Consider the following 18,518-nt stretch of genomic DNA (forward strand, 5'->3'; position numbering starts at 1 on the left):
CAAATCTAAAACTATTCACTGTCCCACACAAAGTTGGAGAGTGTTAGCTAATTGGCTAGAGGATCTAAAGAAAATCTGAGGATCATAAAGATTAGCATTACTTTTAATTCTACAGTGTCATTGATTTTCATAATTGTTCATATGTGCCTAAACTCTGTAATTTACTTCATCATGTGTTTAATCACCTACAATGAGTAAGTATATAAGCACCATGCTAGGGATTGGGGATAGGAAAGCAAAATCATTTCTGCCCTCAAATATGTTATATTTTACTAAGGAGATTCTACATACACCCAAATAAACACAATGCAAAGTATCTCCCAGGGACAGCTAGGGGATGTAGAATAGCACAGGCCCTGGAGGCAGGAGAACCTGAGTTTGAATCCGACCTGTGACACTTGACATTTACTAGCTATGTGACCTCAGGCAAGTAACTTAACTCCATTATCTTCCCCCCCCAAAAAAAAAAAAATTACTTGCTTAAAGGGGTATATTGGAAGAAAACACAATGTCTGGAGAAAATCTAGAAAGGCAATGGAATCTGGGATGATCCTTGAAGAAAAGAAGATAAGGATTCTGAAAGGAAAAAAATTAGTCAGATATACTAGGCCTGGGACTCACATGTCTGTGTAGAGGTAGAAGGCAACATGTCAAGTTTGAGGAGTCAACCTGACAGAAATGTAGAATACATGAATGAAATAAGGTATTTAGGAGCTAGATTTGTAGAAGGCTTTTAACATCAAGTGAGGGAAATTATATTCCATTTTAAACACAATAGAGAACCACCAAAGGTTTCTTTTTAAATGTTTTGATATTTAAAAAAAAAAAAACCTCCCTTGTAACAAGTTTAGTCAGAAAAAGAAATACATGTGTGGGGCTTCACCTATTTCTGAAAATGGAGATGCTATTTTTGCCAAAAGGTAGAAATAAAGCTTCACCATTAGCGCTGTTAATGTTGGTCACTGTATAGAAGTTGAAGGGAAAGGGTAAGGAAGAGAGTAGGGGCGGCTCCTATGAAGTGGTGGAGGTGCCTGTAGAACAAGTCCACCCAGGAGTGAAGTGAACATATCCAGAGCCTTTTCTAAGCAGTCATCAGAGAGGGGGAAAAACAGGACCTTGGGATGAAGTTCTCATTGAGGAGACAGGAATGAAGTATAGCAAATGAATAGAGCCAGGATATCTTTAGAAATTTAGACACCACTAATAGATCCCATGACATATGGGCCTATATCCCAAAGAAGTAGAAAGAACATCCCATATACACCAAAATACTTGCAGTGTGCTTTTTATAGTAACAGAGTTATAAGCAAAATAGATGCCCATCAGCTGGAAAATAGCTAAATAAATTATGATACATGAGTAGAACAGAATGTTATTTTGCTGCAAGAAATAATGAATATGGAAGATCCACAGGAAGACTTCTCTGAACTGAAATAAGATCAAGAAAACAAAACTATAGTCTATGCTAACTCTATGACCAACCTTGGTTCCAATGAAGTGATATAATAATGCACTTTCCTTCATTTTTTACAAAGATGGTAGGCTATAGGTGTGGAAGACTGCATATCCTATTGGATTAGGTTGATTTTTTATTTTTCTGAATTGCTTTTCTTTATTTTTTTATGTAAGCAAATGACTCTACAAAAGGGAAGAGGAATATATTGGAAAATGAAGACGATGTAGCAACCAAAGACACAACAATTTTTAAAAAGACATCACTGGTAACTTATGAAAGGGCACTTTTAACAGTGCTAGAATCGGAAACCAAAATAAAAGAGATGAAGCAATTGGGGAAAGTGAATATACTGAGACAGGGATTATAAAGTATACTTCCCGCTTGAGAATTTAGCAATAAAAGGGAAAAATTACATAGAATGAGTTTGAGAGAAGGGATATCTATGAGCATGTGTTATATGCATATATGTGCACTATAAGAATGAGGAATTCTATGCAAATATTTATGCCAGTAGATAAATCTAATAGCTATAGGATGATCAGTAGGGCAAGCTGGCAAATGTGATGAAAAGAAATGGAATTAAGGTACAAATAGAGCTATTAGCCTGAGAAAAGGGAGATTAATAGAAATAAATAAAAGTGCAAGGCTTAGGTTTACTCAAATTAATTGCACAAGTATAGAAAGCAGGCTGGACAAGAGCTCGCATGAAATAAGGATTTTAATAAATTGCAAGGTCATTTGATCAACAGTATGATGTGACAAAGAAAGAAGCTCACATAATCCTGGGCTGAATTAATGGAAGCATAATATCCCCAAATAAGGAAAGTCATTAAATCAAAGATTTGCATGCTGGTCCAAAGGATTTTAATTCTATCTCATGGAGCTTTTGGGCATTCTTGTAAAACCTATTGACTCCTCAGAAGAATGCATAGATTACATAAATGTATAGAATAAAAAGGAAACCAATTATACTGAAATATATCAAAACATTTTTTTAAAAGTTAATGGACTCATGTTAAAACTTTTCTGATACTCCAGCCACCTTATTATTTTAAGACTGAAACCCTCTCCTCCATAGTTAAGTGATTACACAAGCATTTGATTATTGACCCAAAAAATAAACCTGTATCCCTTTACTCCAAATCTAGTATTGTGTCCACTGCACCATAACCTTTCCACAGGTTATATATTCCTACTGGATCCCTCTTTGATCATTCCATATAAACTGGAATATTATGTTCACCTCTTGGCACTATCGTTTAGAAGGGATATTGAGAACTTGGAGACCATGCTGTATAAGCATCTCTTGCAGGAGCCAAAGGTATATAGTGAAAAGAAGTGATTTGTGAGGATATAAGAACTGCCATCAAACATTTGGCTTTTTTGGTAGGTACTGCAAAAAGACAAATAGAATTAGAATGGTCTAAATGTTTGACAGCTACTTAGTGTGCCCTGTTAGTTGAGGTCATCAAGAGGGAACATCTTAACCACTGTTCATTAATATTGTAAGGAAGAATCCCTCTCCAAGTGTACCTTGAACTAGATGGTCAGTATACAGTGCCCTCTGGATTCTCTGGTTCTGCAGTCTCTTTTAGATGTTATATTTGTCACCCCAGAAAGTATCTACCCCTGAGGAAATGAGATGTAAAGAGGCTAATTTTGGTGAAAAACAGTAGAACTTGATGAAAGCCCTTGATTGGCAAGGAGAATACTGTATTTGCCTACTAGTGAGAGCAGACTTCGGTAGGGCAGCATAAAGTAGAAACAGAAAGGCTAGTCATTCAAACAACTATTTATAAAGTGTTCAGTGTACATTGAGCATTGTCCTAGTCTTTGAGGGAAAAACAAAGCAGCTGAAGATGTTCAGTCAACAATACATTTATTGACTACTCTCTGCTTTCAAAGAGGATTTATATCCTGCTTGAAAGATTAAAGAAATAGTTATAGAATGTAATAGCATATGATTAAATATTAAAGTATTCTTGAAAAGAAGACCCTGCCTAAGACACAAATTAAAATAGGTGAGTTTTGAGCTTTTCCCTCTCTCCTATGGTACTTAGCATCCTTTTGTATTCTCTACTAGCTAATAGTCTCTATCCTCACCCTTCTTTTACTCTTTTCCCTCATCCCTCCTCCAGATCTTCCCATGCTTCAAAATTAGTTATGTTTCCTGCTCCTACTCCCAATTTCTTGTAATTGTGTCTGATGTGAACTAGGAGGAAATTATATTGCCTTTATTTACACTGAGATATGAATGAGGAGAGCCCCTTAATTCTCTGGAATGTCATTATCACTAATAACTTGAAAAAGTCTCAAATTAGTAGAATTTCTTACAGTAAAGCAAAATGAAGAAATGAAGGCAAACCTTTGGTAAAAGATAAGAGATGCAAGAGCAGAACAGACATCTGGGAGCCCCATATAACACGCCACATAGCTCTAATAGGTAAAAGTGCTTTATTTAAAAATCAAAGAGAAAAAAAAATCAACACTGATCTGGGTTAATCTGAAAAGGCTCAATAAAGCATAATAATAACTGAATATAGCACTTTAAGGTTTATTTTTCTCTTCTGAACAATTTAATTGCCATCTCTGTTATTCATGCCCAATCTGTTGTTTTTTTCTTCCTTGATTATATTAGCCTTACATCACGTCTGCCCAAAACTGGAGAAACCATCCATGGACATAAGTTTTTTATTGGCTTTGGAGGAAAAGGTGCCAACCAGTGTGTGCAAGCAGCCCGGCTTGGAGCCAAGACTTCCATAGTGTGCAAGGTAAGCATAAGAGAGAATAGATTTATATGGGCCAAGAGTTCTGATTCTTTTAAAAATCAAATAAAAACTTCCTGAAACTTCAGATAGGAGAAATAATTATCTTTCAAAGCCCTTCATTGGTTTTATTATCACTGGGTTTTGTGGCAAGTACAAATTATGCAAGATATATTATACTATCTTACTAATCTCAGGACCAGGACTTGAACTGAGTATGACAAACATTGGTAGAATTCCTGTGGATTTCCATTCCAGCCTCTAAATTACAATCAATCAACAATTATTTTTTAAGCATCTAGGATCCTAATTTAGAGCCAGAAAGAACCTTATCTCATCCTTCACTTTCCCTTCAACTTAAAAATAAGGAAAATTACCTTCAGACAAATGAAATGACATACCCAACATCAATCAGCTAGTTAGGAAGAGAAAGACATGTGGTATCATCTGACACATAATCCAGCCTTCTTTTCACTGTTCCACATGATTTCTTGATGTATAATAATCACCGTGTTAGGTACTGAAATCAAATAGTCGCTACCCCTAAGAAACTTACATATTATGGCAGTTACATCATCTATAGAAATAAGTAAATAGAAAGGAGATACTAAGTAAATAGTAATTATTTTTGGAGGGAAAGCACTAGAAACTGGGGTAACTAAAAATGATCTCATGTAGGAGGTTTCCTATTATAGGGGAAAGCCTGGGCAAGAGCTTAAGACATAGATAATATGTAATAAATCTGAAAAGATAGTTTGGAGCCAGATTGTGCTGAGCTTTTAAATGTCAAATAGAGTTTCAATTTGATCCAAGAGGGATTAGGAAAACTACTGGATCCTCTATGGATTGGGGAAGAAAGAGATTAGCAAGAGAGGATCAACTTGGGAGGCTGTTGTGGACTCCAAATTAGAAGTGTTGAGATTTTGAAGTGGCATAGAAGCCATATGAATAAAGACATAAGAACATATTCAAAAGTCATACATAAGGTATAATAGTAATATATGCCTTCATTTATGTAGTGCCTACTATGGGGGACATACTATTTTAAGCATTTTACGAATATCTTATTTGATTCTCACAACAACCATAGAACATACTATTATTTATCCCCATGTTTGCTAAGGTAAACAGAGTTTAAGTTACTTGCTAAAGATCATGAACTAATAGGTGTCTGAGACAGAATTTGAACTCAAATCTTTCTAATTCAAAGCCCAGCATTGACCCATTGGGCCAATTTGCTTTTAGTAGACAAAAGCTATTATTAAATCCCACCTTATATAAAAAGCCACTTCCTATCTCTGTTAATTCTATTGCCGTCTCTCTGTGGATTATTTCCTTTTTACCTTGTAGTTATCTTTTTTTGTACATCATTGTTGCCATGTTCTCTCTCCTCCTTAGAATTGTGAACTCAAGTGCAGAGGTTGTTTTTACCTGACTTTGTGTTTCAAGTGTTTAGCAGAGTGCCTGGTACATAGCTCACAATAAATGTTTTTTTGACTATGTTCAGATTTGGGGGAAAGAGGAGATAATGTCGGAGAACAAAAAGTTAAAGATGACTAATAAGGAATTATGAGAAGGTTGATCACATTTTGCCTGATTCCAACCTGGATCACTCCCATCATCTCTCTTTATCACTCTTCTTCATATTCTACTTACTTGAAGTGAAAGAAGTCATAAAACCTTTCTGATTGAGTCCACTACTGATCTTAACTAGGCCTTCAGGCAGCATGACTTGAACCTAATCTAAAACTTAATCAGTTTTCAATCACATTTTCCATAACAGCTCTTCTAAATCTTGTCTTCTCTCAAGATTCCCATACTCTCTCAACACTTTGACATTTCCCTGAAAAAAGTTAAAACCATTTGCCAAGAATTCCCTCTTCTCTCTTTATCTCACACAATTCTGATACCATTCCCCACTGTTTCCTTCTTCATTTATGTTTGTGATGAAGGGGTGACCCTTCTCCTTGCCAGATTCTTTATGTGCACTTTTGATTCCTTCTCTTCTTTGTCTTTTCCAATAGACTGTCCTTTCATCATTCCCTCTCTCTACTAGCTCCTTCCCTATAGTCTACAAATCCACCTATGAAATCCATCCTTAGAAAACACTCATTTGAAACTTTTATTCCTACTAAATATTGCCCCTCTATCCATTACTCTCCTTCTTAACTAAATCCCTTGTTAAGCCATTTTTCAATTGTGTCTGACTCTTCATGACCTCATTTGGGATTTTCTTGGCAATGATACTGGAGTGATTTGCCATTTCCTTCTCCAGATCATTTTACAGATGAGGAAGCTGAGGCAAGCATACAAAATGACTTGTCTAAGGTCACACAGCTAGTAAATATCTGAGGTCAAATTTGAACTGTGAATTCTTCCTAACTTTAAGTGGGGCACTTTATGCATTGCAACTCCTAGCTGCCCTCTTATGAAAACCATTTAAACCAGATGCCTCTGCTTCCTCTCCCCTCCTAACTTTCTGCAGTCTGACCTCAACATCTACATGAAACTGTCATGGTCAAAATCACCAAAGATTTCTTAATTGGCAAACCTAAAGGCTTTTTCTCAGTCTTTGTTCTTCTGACATCTCTCTGTTATATTTGATGCTGTTTACTATCTTTTTTACCTGGATTCTGTCTCCTTTCTAGATTTCTATGACCTGTTCTTTCTTGGTTCTCTGCTTATTTATCTATTTGATTGTTCCTTCATCTCCTTTGCTGGGTTTTCATCCATGTCACACATACTAACTCTGGATTTCCAAAGGTATGTTCCATCTTCTTTCTCTTCATAGTTTTGACAACTTTCATTGATTCAGTTATGATCTCTCTGCAAATGATTCCCAAGTCTGTATATCTCTTCTGAGCTACAGTTCCATATTACCAATTTGCTATTGGACATTTCATAATTATTTCAAACTCACTATGTCCAAATTGGAACTCATTTTATTCCCCCCCCCCCCCGATAAACCTGCTTTTCTATGGAAAGCACCATCATCCTTCCAGTTACCCAAGATGGCACTTCAGTATCATCCTTAATTTCTTATTTTCACACATTACCCACATCCAAATAATTACCGATCTTGTTCTTACCTTTACAATACCTCTTATACAAGCCCTCTTCTCTCTCCTCACATTATTCTCTACTCTGTCATCCTACTTCAGGTCCAGCACCTTGTTGAACTATTATAATAGCTTTCTAATTGGTCTCTCTGCACCAGGTCTTTCCCTACTCCAATCCGCACTCCACTAAGTTGCCAAAGTGCCTTTCCCAAAATATATGTCTCACACACACACACACACCCTCCTCTGTATATATCTCACACACACACACCCTCCTCTGTATATATCTCACACACACACACCCTCCTCTGTTAACTCCAGTGGTTCTTTTTTACCTCCAAGATTAGATTCAAAGCGCTTTGTTTGGCATCTAAAGCTCTTCACAAACTGGCCCCCTGCAGCATTTCTGGCTTTATACATTTTACTCCCTTTCACACATTTTACAATCCAACTATACTTAGAGTAATGTCCAACCAGCTTGCTGATCTTCACACACAGCACATTTCCCATTGCCATGCTTCTCTACTAGTTTTTCCCTGTGCTAGGAGCACTCCACCCCTCACCTTTGTCTTGTTTCCTGCAAGATTTGGTTCAAATATCACCTTTTACAAATGGCTTTTCCTTATCTCTTCAACTTCTAAAGCTTTTTCTGTACTATTTGCTCTATATGTATCTTTCTATATATGTGAGCTCCTTGGGAAAGAGAGACTGTTTAGCTTCTCTCTTTGTGTCTTTAGTGCTTAGCACAATGCCTGACATGACAAATTTAATAAATACATGTTCATTGATTGATTGAGGATTGAGTTGATTAGTATCTGATATAGAAATTCCCAAGACGGGTGTGTGGGTTTTAGGGAAAAGATAATGAATTTTGTACAGCATGGGCTTAAGATGTTTGTAATGTCCATTTAGAATTATCAGCAGGCAGTTACTTGACAGAGTGGGGTTCAGTCAGGAGAGAGATTAAGACTAGATTTATAGATCTGGCATTCAATTTCATGGAGGTGATAATTGAACAAAATGTATTGATTGTATTTGTATACATTTAACTTCAGAAACAAAGTATGTAAAAACTTACAAAGTACATACAAAGTAGGTAAAATACTTAGCCAAGTGCCTGATATTTCCACTCATCTTTAAATTATTTCCATCTGCTATGATGGGAGATAAACTTTTTTTTTTTTTTGGCATGAATAAACATTTACAGACTATCCTGAAAACAAAAAATAAACAGAACTTTTTATTTACATTTCTTTCCACTTTTCTGAAACAATTTGAAAAATGAACCATAAGAACATAATTTTTACGAAAGGTAAAAGGGTTGTTGCCGTCAACTTTACTGAAATCTAAAGGTTCATTTATACCTTGGGATATTTTTAAAGGGGAATTTAACCATCTTTAATGGAAATAAGGCTTGATTGATTTTTTTTCTTAGCGAAAATATGGAAAAAACAAGTTTAGTACACCACAGATTTTACTGAAACTTCTTTGAACTGTCAGCCTTCAATTCCCTATTTATACAGCACTTTTCTCTCCACAGGATTCTTTCAGTGATTTACAGGCTATGCAATTATCATTTTACCTATTACTGAAGTATAGCTTTATTAATCTGTGATTAATATAATAGAACTCACATCTCTCTGCTTGGTCAAACACATATAATATGAAAAATTCAAATGAAGAAAACTTCATTTTACAAGGATTTCTTAGAATATGTTTTTAAGATGAATTGTTTATCATTGAATCAATCAACAAATTTTTATTGGCCTGGATATATAGTTAACTTTTAGGTGTAATGAAATATGAGAAGGAGTTTACAACCTACTTAAGAAGATAAGACATATTAATACAAAAAGCTAATTGACAGTACAGATTTGTGTATGATGTGTCAATAAGTGGATTAAGAGGAGGAAGAGATCACTGGGGGTTAGAATGATCTGAGAAGGCTCCACAGTAGAGGTGAAGTTTAAAGTGAGCATTAAAGCAGGGTTTAGATAGGACTGAAGGAAAAAAGTAAGTGGCATGAGTAATGGCAAGAATTTTAAAGGTGTTTACAAGAGGCAAAGAAAAACAGCATGGCTAGATTTCAGAGGCAAGGTTTAAAGTATGCAGAACCTTGAATGCAAATTAAAATATGTTTATAGGCCATAAGAAAACCATTGAAGATTTCTGAAATTTTAAAGGAATTGAACAGTCAATAAATCTGATAGCTTATTTTATTAACTACTTAAGATGTAGCAAGATTGTTAGCACTTTCTCTATATAAAGTCATATATTATACTAGATATTAATAATAGTCAAGTATCATACTAAATATCTGTGATAGCCAGTGGTCATCATTTATGTATTGCCTTACAGTGTGCTAAGTACTGTGCTGAATGCTTTATAAATTTTATTTCATTTTATCATCACAACAACCCTGACCCAAGAGGTATGTACCTAATTTTACAGATAAAGAAACTAAAGAAACAGAAGTTAAGTGACTAGCCCAGTGTCACACATCTAATGAGTAGTCTTTCTTCTCCAGCCCCAGGATGCTATTTACTACCTCTAGATCTAAAAGATAACAACACAAAAAAAGCAAAGTAGTATTTCAACTCACATTTATTAAAGTGCCTGCTATGTTCTAGGTGTTAGGGATACAAGTACAAAGAAAAATACAGTTCCTATCCTAAAGAAGCTTTCTATATGCAGGCCATATAGTATATACATAATAGGTAAACATGATACAAGGTGGAGAGCTAGTGGGGGAAAAAGAAGAAAATTGATCACTTGGTCACTCTAGGAATATTTAAGATGGAAGAAGGCGCCAACATGTGGGGAGATCAAATAAGAATTCAGTGATTGTGGGCAGGTACCAAGTCTTATTTATCTTTGTTCCTTCAACTTCTTAGCACAGTATATTATTAGCAATTAACATGTTTTTGTTGAGAGCATGAATGAATGTCATAGCCATTGAAAAGTGATTTTAAATTTTTATTTATAAACCACAGTCATGGAATTTATGAAATCACATCACCTGTTCTTTTTTTGGTTTATGCATCTATTTCTGTGCTCTTGTAATAGAATTCAAGCTCTGCTGGCCTTGATGAGAGATAACATAATATAGTTTCTCCTAAAACTAGACAGGTTAACCTGGACTTGACAATCCAAAGCACTGATTTATTTAGTCTCAATAATATAGTAAAATGTTAAGGTTTCTCAAAAAGACAAAAAAAATCTATATTTCTTTATAGGTCTGGAAAGTCTTTCATAGTCTTTCAGCATTTTCTTACCCACACTGATTTGTTGTTGTTATGATTGTTGTCTAATCACTTCAGTCTTGTTCAATTCTATATGATTCCATTTGGGATTTTCTTGGCAAAGATATTAGAATAGTGTGTCATTTCCTTTTCCATCTCATTTTATAGATGAGGAAACTGAGGCAAGCAGGATTAAGTGACTTGCCCAGGGTCACACAGCTAGTAAATGTCTGAGGCCAGTTAGAATTCACGTAATCTTCCTGACTTCAGACCCAAGCACCCTGTCCATTGTGTTATCTAACTGCTCCCAAAAGCTGATAAAGCTGTTGTTGTTATGTGAAATGACAATATTTTCTCTTATGCAAAAGCCATTTTTCCTCCAATTTTTTTAACATTTTTATTTGAAGTTTTGAGTTGCAAATTCTAACCTTCCTTCTTACTGTTTTCCTTCCCCCCAAGATGTAAGCAATCAGATGTAGGTTGTACATGTGCAGTTATGTAAAACATTTCCATATTAGTCATTATGTATAAGATACTTGGTGAATAAAAAGGAAAAAAGTGAAAGAAAGTGAAAAATAGCATGCTTCAGTCTGTCTTCAATCAATATCAATTCTTTCTCTTGAAGTCAATACTATGTTTCATCATTAATCCTTTGGGATTGTCTTAAATACTTGTGTTGCTGAGAATGTCATTCCCTGTTCTTTGTTAAACAATATTGTTATTATTGTGTACAGTGTTCTCTTGGTTCTATTTACTTCAATGTGCATTAGTTAATGTGAGTTTCCAGGTTTTTCTGAAATCCTCCTGCTTGTCATTTCTTAAAGCAAACTAATATTCCATTACAATCATATACCACAGCTTGTTTAGCCATTTTCCATATGATGGGTATCCCTCTGATTTCTAATTCTTAACCACTACAAAAAGAGCTGCTATACATTTTTTTAAACAAATACAGGTCCCTTTCTCTTTTTTTTAATGTCTTTGGGATATAGGCCTAACAGGGGTAAAAGCCATTTCTTTTTAATAACCAAAATGGTTAAATTTGCTTTGTAGTAACATAAAAAATAAAAAATTTCCAAAGGAAATTGGACATCATAGAATTATTCATTATAGAAATGAACAGATGAAGTGCAAGATAAACTGATATGAAACTTCTCTTTCCTTGGCATCATTAATTTCCTTCTATAAACCAAACTCCTCTGTAGTGAGCCAGAATTCCAGCTGTGATGATGTAAGTCCATTTGGTGGCACATGAAAAAAATCACCAACATTGAGCTAAGGGAAAATATATGTTAAGAAATTATGAATAGGAATAAGAAGCATAAATTACATCAGTATTTTTGTAATGATACATCTTAAGTGGAATGTAATGAAATACTTGTAGAAGTTTGGTGCTGTGTGGTCCATGTATAACCAAATTATAGGCCAGAATGGTCTGGTGATAGTTACAAATGATATTTTAAGATGAAAATCTCTACAGATGTTAAGAAAAATAAAGTGAATATCCCCAGGATGAAGAGATTGCGTGGGCATCCTTCAAGACCTAGCCAAATTTGTTTTGAGTTACTCCTCTCCTCCTCACATGTTCTTTGGCCATAAATCAAAGTAACATGGAGGGAGAAAGAGGAAATCATTTCAAAGCATACTAAAGCATATTTCAATATCTAACATGTCTCCATTTGCCTGAAAAAAATATTTGAAAATGGGTAATTCTCATTTGTTATTTCATAAGATTTCGGATTTAAAATTAAAAAGGACCTTAGAGACCATTAAGTCAAACCCCTTTATTTTACTAATACAGAAACACAGAGTATGTGATTGATTGCCTTTGTGGCTTACAGAGGATCACACACCTATTAAGGTTTGAATCTTGGTCTCCTAGGAAACAGCACAAGCAGAGGCAGCTAACTCCAAGATAGAGAAGTTGCCTTTGTACCAACGTGGCAAAGTAGAACATAGAACCTCAATCTGGTGTCAAAGGATCTACATTCAAAGCCCAGTTATGCATCTCTGTGACGTTGGGCAAATCACTTAAATTTCTCTTGACCTCAATTTCCTCATCTATGAAATGAAAGCATATGACTTCTAAGGGCACCTTTTTTACATATTTTTTTCTCCCCTCCCTCTCCCATAGGCAAGGGCTGAAGGGAAAGAAGCTTATAACAAATATGCTTAGTCAAAGTAAATTCTCACTCTGGCCATGTCCAAAAAATATTTGCACCCAGAATCCATTACCTCTCTGTCAGGAGGTGGTAACATCAGTCCTCTAGAATTATGTCTAGGCTTAAGTCTTTCAGAATTGCTTATCTTTACAGTGATGATGTTACTGTAAAAATTGTTCTCTTGGATGTGATCCCTTCCTACTATTTCAGTTCATACAATCTTCTCAAGTTTCTCAGACCTTTCATTTTATCTTATGGCACAATAGTATTCCATTGTATTCATATATCATAATTTGTTCAGCCAGTGCCAGTTGATGGACACCCTATTCGTTTCCAATTCTTTAACTCCATAAAAAGAACTGCTACAAATAACTTTGTACATATGAATCCCTGAAGGACAAGAGGTAGCATGTGCCAGGCAGTTCAGACCATTTAACTAACAAGACTCTTAGAGCTTGAGGGAAACAGCCTAGGATGCTGAGCCCAAGAATCTGGAGAATAGCAGGGCCCCTAACTCACTACACCTAATTCTAATCTATACTTGCAGCTATCATTGAAGGCTGTAATTGTTGGTTAAAAGGGGGGGAGGGGCAACCTTCCCATCAGCACCAGAAATAATTGCAAACCAACTGCATAGGATCCTGAGAGTGAGAACATTCATCCCCCTCCTCTAGACCTCCAGTTCTGCTTGGGAGAAGTAACTCTCCCAAGCAACAGCCACAGAACAGGGAAACCAGCCTGACAGAATACCTTTGGAGGAGAGACAAGAGGCAGCATGTACCAGGCAAGTGAGGTCACCACCATGTCCCCTATGACCTAGACAGAGACAGTCAAGGAGCCCGAACCCAAAAACTTGGGGAATGACAATGCTTCCAACTTAACATCTATAGCCATCATCTTGGGAAACAACCTGGGTAGAGCTGGAGCTTGGCAGTGACCACAGCTACATCTGTTAAAGAAAAGTAAGTTCCTGTCACCTAAGAGCTTAATCATATCAATGGTTCTGCCTCAGAAACTGATCATTTGTCAGTGGTAATAAGAGGAGTCACCATCTGCCCTTGCTAAGCACCATAAAGAATCTTCCATCTGACTTTCAGCTAACACATTCTTTATGTGTTTGTTGTTTCTCCCATTTAAATGAGAGCCCCTGGAAAGAAGAACTGTGTTTTTTTGTATCCCTATGTGAAGAACCTTTGTTTATAATGTGTTTTTAAAATATTTGATTCATTCATTCATTAAGAGGTTTTACCTTCTCTCAATTATCTCTTTAATCTAAATCCAGAAACAATAATGTATATTGGAGAGTCATGGTTGGAAAAACATAAAGGAAAATAATAAATTTCTAACTCAGTATTTATTCTATTTAAATTATATCTGAAAAAGGAGACATTTTCAATCAGGACTCACACTGAATTATTTTAAGACTACACTGTGAAAATTGATTCAGACATGCTCTCCAAAAGGAGATGATTTGATCAAGCCTAGTACAAGCCTAGTACAACTCCTTTAGAAACAATGAAATACTAAAAGAACTAGAGAAAGTCCTTAAGCCCATGGGGTAAATCTTTATATAAAATTTATAGAAACAGAAAAGAATCACAAAGCGTAAGAGGGCATACATATTGGGTTCATTTCATTCACTAATGATAACTAAGATACAGTTATGTTCATCTTTTAAAATTTTATTTAAAATGTATTCAGCTTGTAAAATAAAATATACTCATAAATGTAATTTAAATATAAAATATAAATTAAAATATAATTAAACAAAAATAAAATGCCTCAGCATGTATACTTCTACTGTCCTTTGTAATGATAAGATTGTGTTTCTTGAGAACATAACATATTTTAGTAATCTTTGTATTCTCCACAATTTAGCACAAGTGTTTTAATACAATAGTTACTCACTTATTTGAATGATGTAATGACCTTTAAACTATTTATTGCCCTTTTGGAAATACCTCCCTATAAAATCTACCTCCAATTATTATTACTAATTTTTATATTTTATATTTAGATTTACTTTTGATCTTTATTTTAATAATTTCATCAATATAAAAATGTTAGTTTATAAAGAGATAGTTACAATGTGATTTTAATAGGCTCTAGAAATAAGCAATATTGATTGCTGCAGCAAAAAAAAAAAAAAAAAAGAAATAAACAATATTGTTCTAGTTATTTATAATGCCCTATACTAGGATACACCCAACTGTGCGACACTTGATTTTTCTCAAAGGAAAAACATTAAAAGGAATTTAAAAGAAGTTTTGTGATATGACTCACAGAAGTAAGAAATAGGATAATTCAATACCTACCTAGCATTGGAATCAAGCCAACTTGCTAAAGATAACTCCTCTTTGGCTGAGATATTTCTACTATAAGAGGATTCCCCAGCAGCCAGCTTTTCCCCTCCCCTCCATTAAGTTAACAATATTAATAGGATTTGGGAGGCAGTATGGTATAGTGGAATGCTGTACCGAGAATCAGAAAGACCTACATTCAGATCCTACCTGAGACACTTATTGGTTGTGTGATCTTGGGCAAGTCACTTAACTTCTATAAAATGGAAATAATAGCAACTATGTCACATTGCTGTATCAAACAAGATGCTATATTTAAAGTGCTTTGCAAATCTTGAAGCACAATGAGACTATTAACTAGTCTTATTGGGATCTTGGCGATATGAAATGAATGAAAATAAGAATCTTTAAAATTTCTAAGAAGACATAGAAGAGGCGAAGGATTATTTTCTGAAGAAGCACATATCAAAGGAGAATTACAGAATATCTCAAAGCCCATTGGACTATTGGTCTCTGGCAATACTTTTGCCATAATCCATGGAGGATTTTGGCTCTTTCCTATCTTTCTATCTTTTAACTCACATGTACCCAGACTATATACCTGTCATACTAGACTACTTATTTATTACCCTAACTGGATATACTCTCTACTGCTGGCAGACATTTGGATTTTTGCTTGTTTATAAAAAAGCTTTATTCATGCTTTTGGTTTTTATACCAAATTGTACTTTCTACAGGAGACCTTTTCTTAATCCTATCCCTACTCACCCTCTAGTAGCTAGTAAGATTTATCTCTAACATTACCTTCTACGTATTGTACCCTGTATATATCCTATATATGTGTAGTTATACCTTATACATGCATCTATCTCCTATTAGAATATAACATCCTTGAGGATTAGAAATGTTATTTTTTCCTTTCTCCAATACTTAGTATAAGAACAAAGGAGAAAAGATGGATGAATGGATGGATGGATGGACTTGTTAAGCATTGACTTTGTGCTAGAAATACAAATGCAAGTGCAATGTGGGCCTGATTTTTAAGTCCATGTTGGTCTGAGTCCACAAAATAGGGGGCTCCAGAAGGAAGTCACTAGTAGGAGTTGGGGGGGGCAGAGTTGTATAGACCTTGCAGAGCGAAATTACAGGGTGAACAGAGTGAAGGAATAATAAGATATTTTAGTGTGAAGACTGAGTTAGCACGCTGGATACCTTAGAATCAGCCAGAGTCAGGATAAGCAAAAGTCCTTGGTCTTTATTCTTGGCCTTAGGGGTAGAAGTGAATTGGATGGACACAGGATCTCCACCCCTTCCCTTCACTTCCTTTACCCCAAAGTCCCCCTGGCTTGTCTTACTTCACCCTCTAATCCCTCCTACAATTCTCTGTATACACCAAACAATTGAGCCAGCACAGAATAGTGGGATGGGCTATTTTCCAAGCATATTCTAATAGAGTATTGTTCAATAAGTAATTAGCCTTAAGTGCTCGGTTGTCCAAGTGCACCTACTCAGAGTTTCAGCCCTTTACATTTTAGGACAAGAAGGTTCCAGGTATAGAAGAAGTTCTAGGAAGTGCCTAGCACATAATAAGGACTTATTAAATGCATATTGTCTGATTTACTGACATCACATTCTGTCTTTCAGAAACAAGTTCTAGTCTTCTTGCTAAAGGACATATTCAACCAAAGATTCTCAGTAGCAAACATCCCTTCCCCATGAGGGCCAGAGGACTAACAAGGAGCCTCTGATGATTCATATCCTTTTAGCAAGAAGCTAAAGTGTGTGTCCATCCCCTTGGAACTGAAGTTAATCATGTGGTGATTGCTTCTGATAGCATGATCCCTAACATCTCTACCAAGAATTTATGTTCATTTGTGCAGGTTACTCCCCATTTCTGGAGTTTACTTGAATCACTAATATTCCCAATGATTAGCACATTCCTGTTCCCTTAAATTTATCCCATTCCAATGATCGTGAACTTCCTGCTGCCAGGGTACAAGCCCCATTCCCCATCTTCAGCTAAAGCCTCTCCCACTCTACCCTAACAAATTTTTTTCATCTTAAACCTCTTTCTTTCTTACATCTTCTAGCCCTTCCCAAGACATGGCTCTCTCTTAATAACACAATTCCCTCACTACCCTTTATAGAACTGGCTACATTTTTGTCTCATAATCCCTACTCACTGGTTATGATGAGGGAGTTGGAATATTCACTACTCCCATTGACAATAAAAGGCTTTCCTTCAATCACCTTCAATAAGCAACCTCTTCTCCTTTGATATTCCCTCTCCAGATTTATCATCCAGTCCAGGTCTTGAAAGCTATTATCTATACATCACCAGGACATTCTCTTTTTTCCCTCAGTGAGTTCAATGCCTGGCTCAGTCTTTCCTTCTCATCTCTTGTCTCATACTATGGGACTTCAGCATACATATTCATACCCCCTCAAGTGCCATAACATTCTAATTGATCTTGATTTATTCAATTTCCATGGGCTATTGTTCCATTCCATCTTAGCTACATATAGAGATGGCCATACTCTTGATCTTCACATCACTCACAAATCTTCTGCTTCCATATTTATGAATTTTAAATCATCTAATCATAATCTTTTAGCACTCCATCTTTCTATATGCCTAATGACCTCTAGCACAATTCTTGAACCAAAACATGATCTCTGTTCCCTCTGTTCTTCATTTCTTCCCTTGGCCATTATCCCTGCACTGGTTATATTATCTTCTCTTTCCATTCTCAACTCAAAATCTTCTATTGTTCAGCTATTCCCCAATTGATAGCATTCCTTCAGTTCCCAAGGCTTTGCCACCCAAAATGAGCTGATATAAATATTTTTGGAAATATGGGTCTTTTTCCTTTGTTTTCTATCTTTTTCGGGATATAGACCTAGTAGTGGCACTTCCAGGTGCCATTCATATTCATGGTTCCATAGTCCTTTAGGCTAGTTTCAAATTGTTTTATAGAGTGGTTGAATCAGTTCACAACTTCACCAACAATGCATTATTGCTCGTTTTTCCCACATCTCCTCCAACATTGTTCATCTTCCTTTTCTGTTGACTTTTCATGCTTCTCTTGAGTCTTGTATTTGGAAGTTATATTTTTCTATTCAGCTCTGGTCTTTTCATCAAGAATTCTTGAAAGCCCTCTGTTTCATTGAATATCCATTTTTTTTCTCCTGAAGGATTATACTCACTTTTTTAGGTGATTCTTAATTGTAATCCTAAATCCTTTGCCCTCTAGAATATCATATTCTAAAGCCTCTAATCCTTTAATGCAGAAACTGATAAACTTTAATCCAGAAACTGTGGTTCCACAGTACTTGAATTATTGGGGAGGGGGTTTGGGCATAATTTACATATTTTTATTTTTTCTAATTTATTTATTCTAAATGATAGCTTTTTAATTTCAAAATACAGGCAAAGATTATTTTCAACATTCACCTTATAAAACCCTGTATCCCAGGTTTTTATCCCTCCTTTCCCCTTACCATCTCCCCAAGTTTTCGAGCAATCCAATATAT

The 18,518-nt window shown here is 35.5% G+C and overlaps 1 protein-coding gene across 1 annotated transcript in view; it reads left to right on the forward strand.

Moving 5' to 3' along the window:
• The window catches only part of RBKS (ribokinase), a 135,492-nt gene that overhangs the window by 45,617 nt on the left and 71,357 nt on the right, over positions 1-18,518 (forward strand). The window contains 1 exon segment of the mRNA XM_074288296.1: positions 4,095-4,227. Coding sequence (XP_074144397.1) covers positions 4,095-4,227 — 133 coding nt within the window.

This window comes from Sminthopsis crassicaudata, chromosome 2, assembly GCF_048593235.1.
Source record: "Sminthopsis crassicaudata isolate SCR6 chromosome 2, ASM4859323v1, whole genome shotgun sequence".
Lineage (NCBI taxonomy): Eukaryota > Metazoa > Chordata > Mammalia > Dasyuromorphia > Dasyuridae > Sminthopsis > Sminthopsis crassicaudata.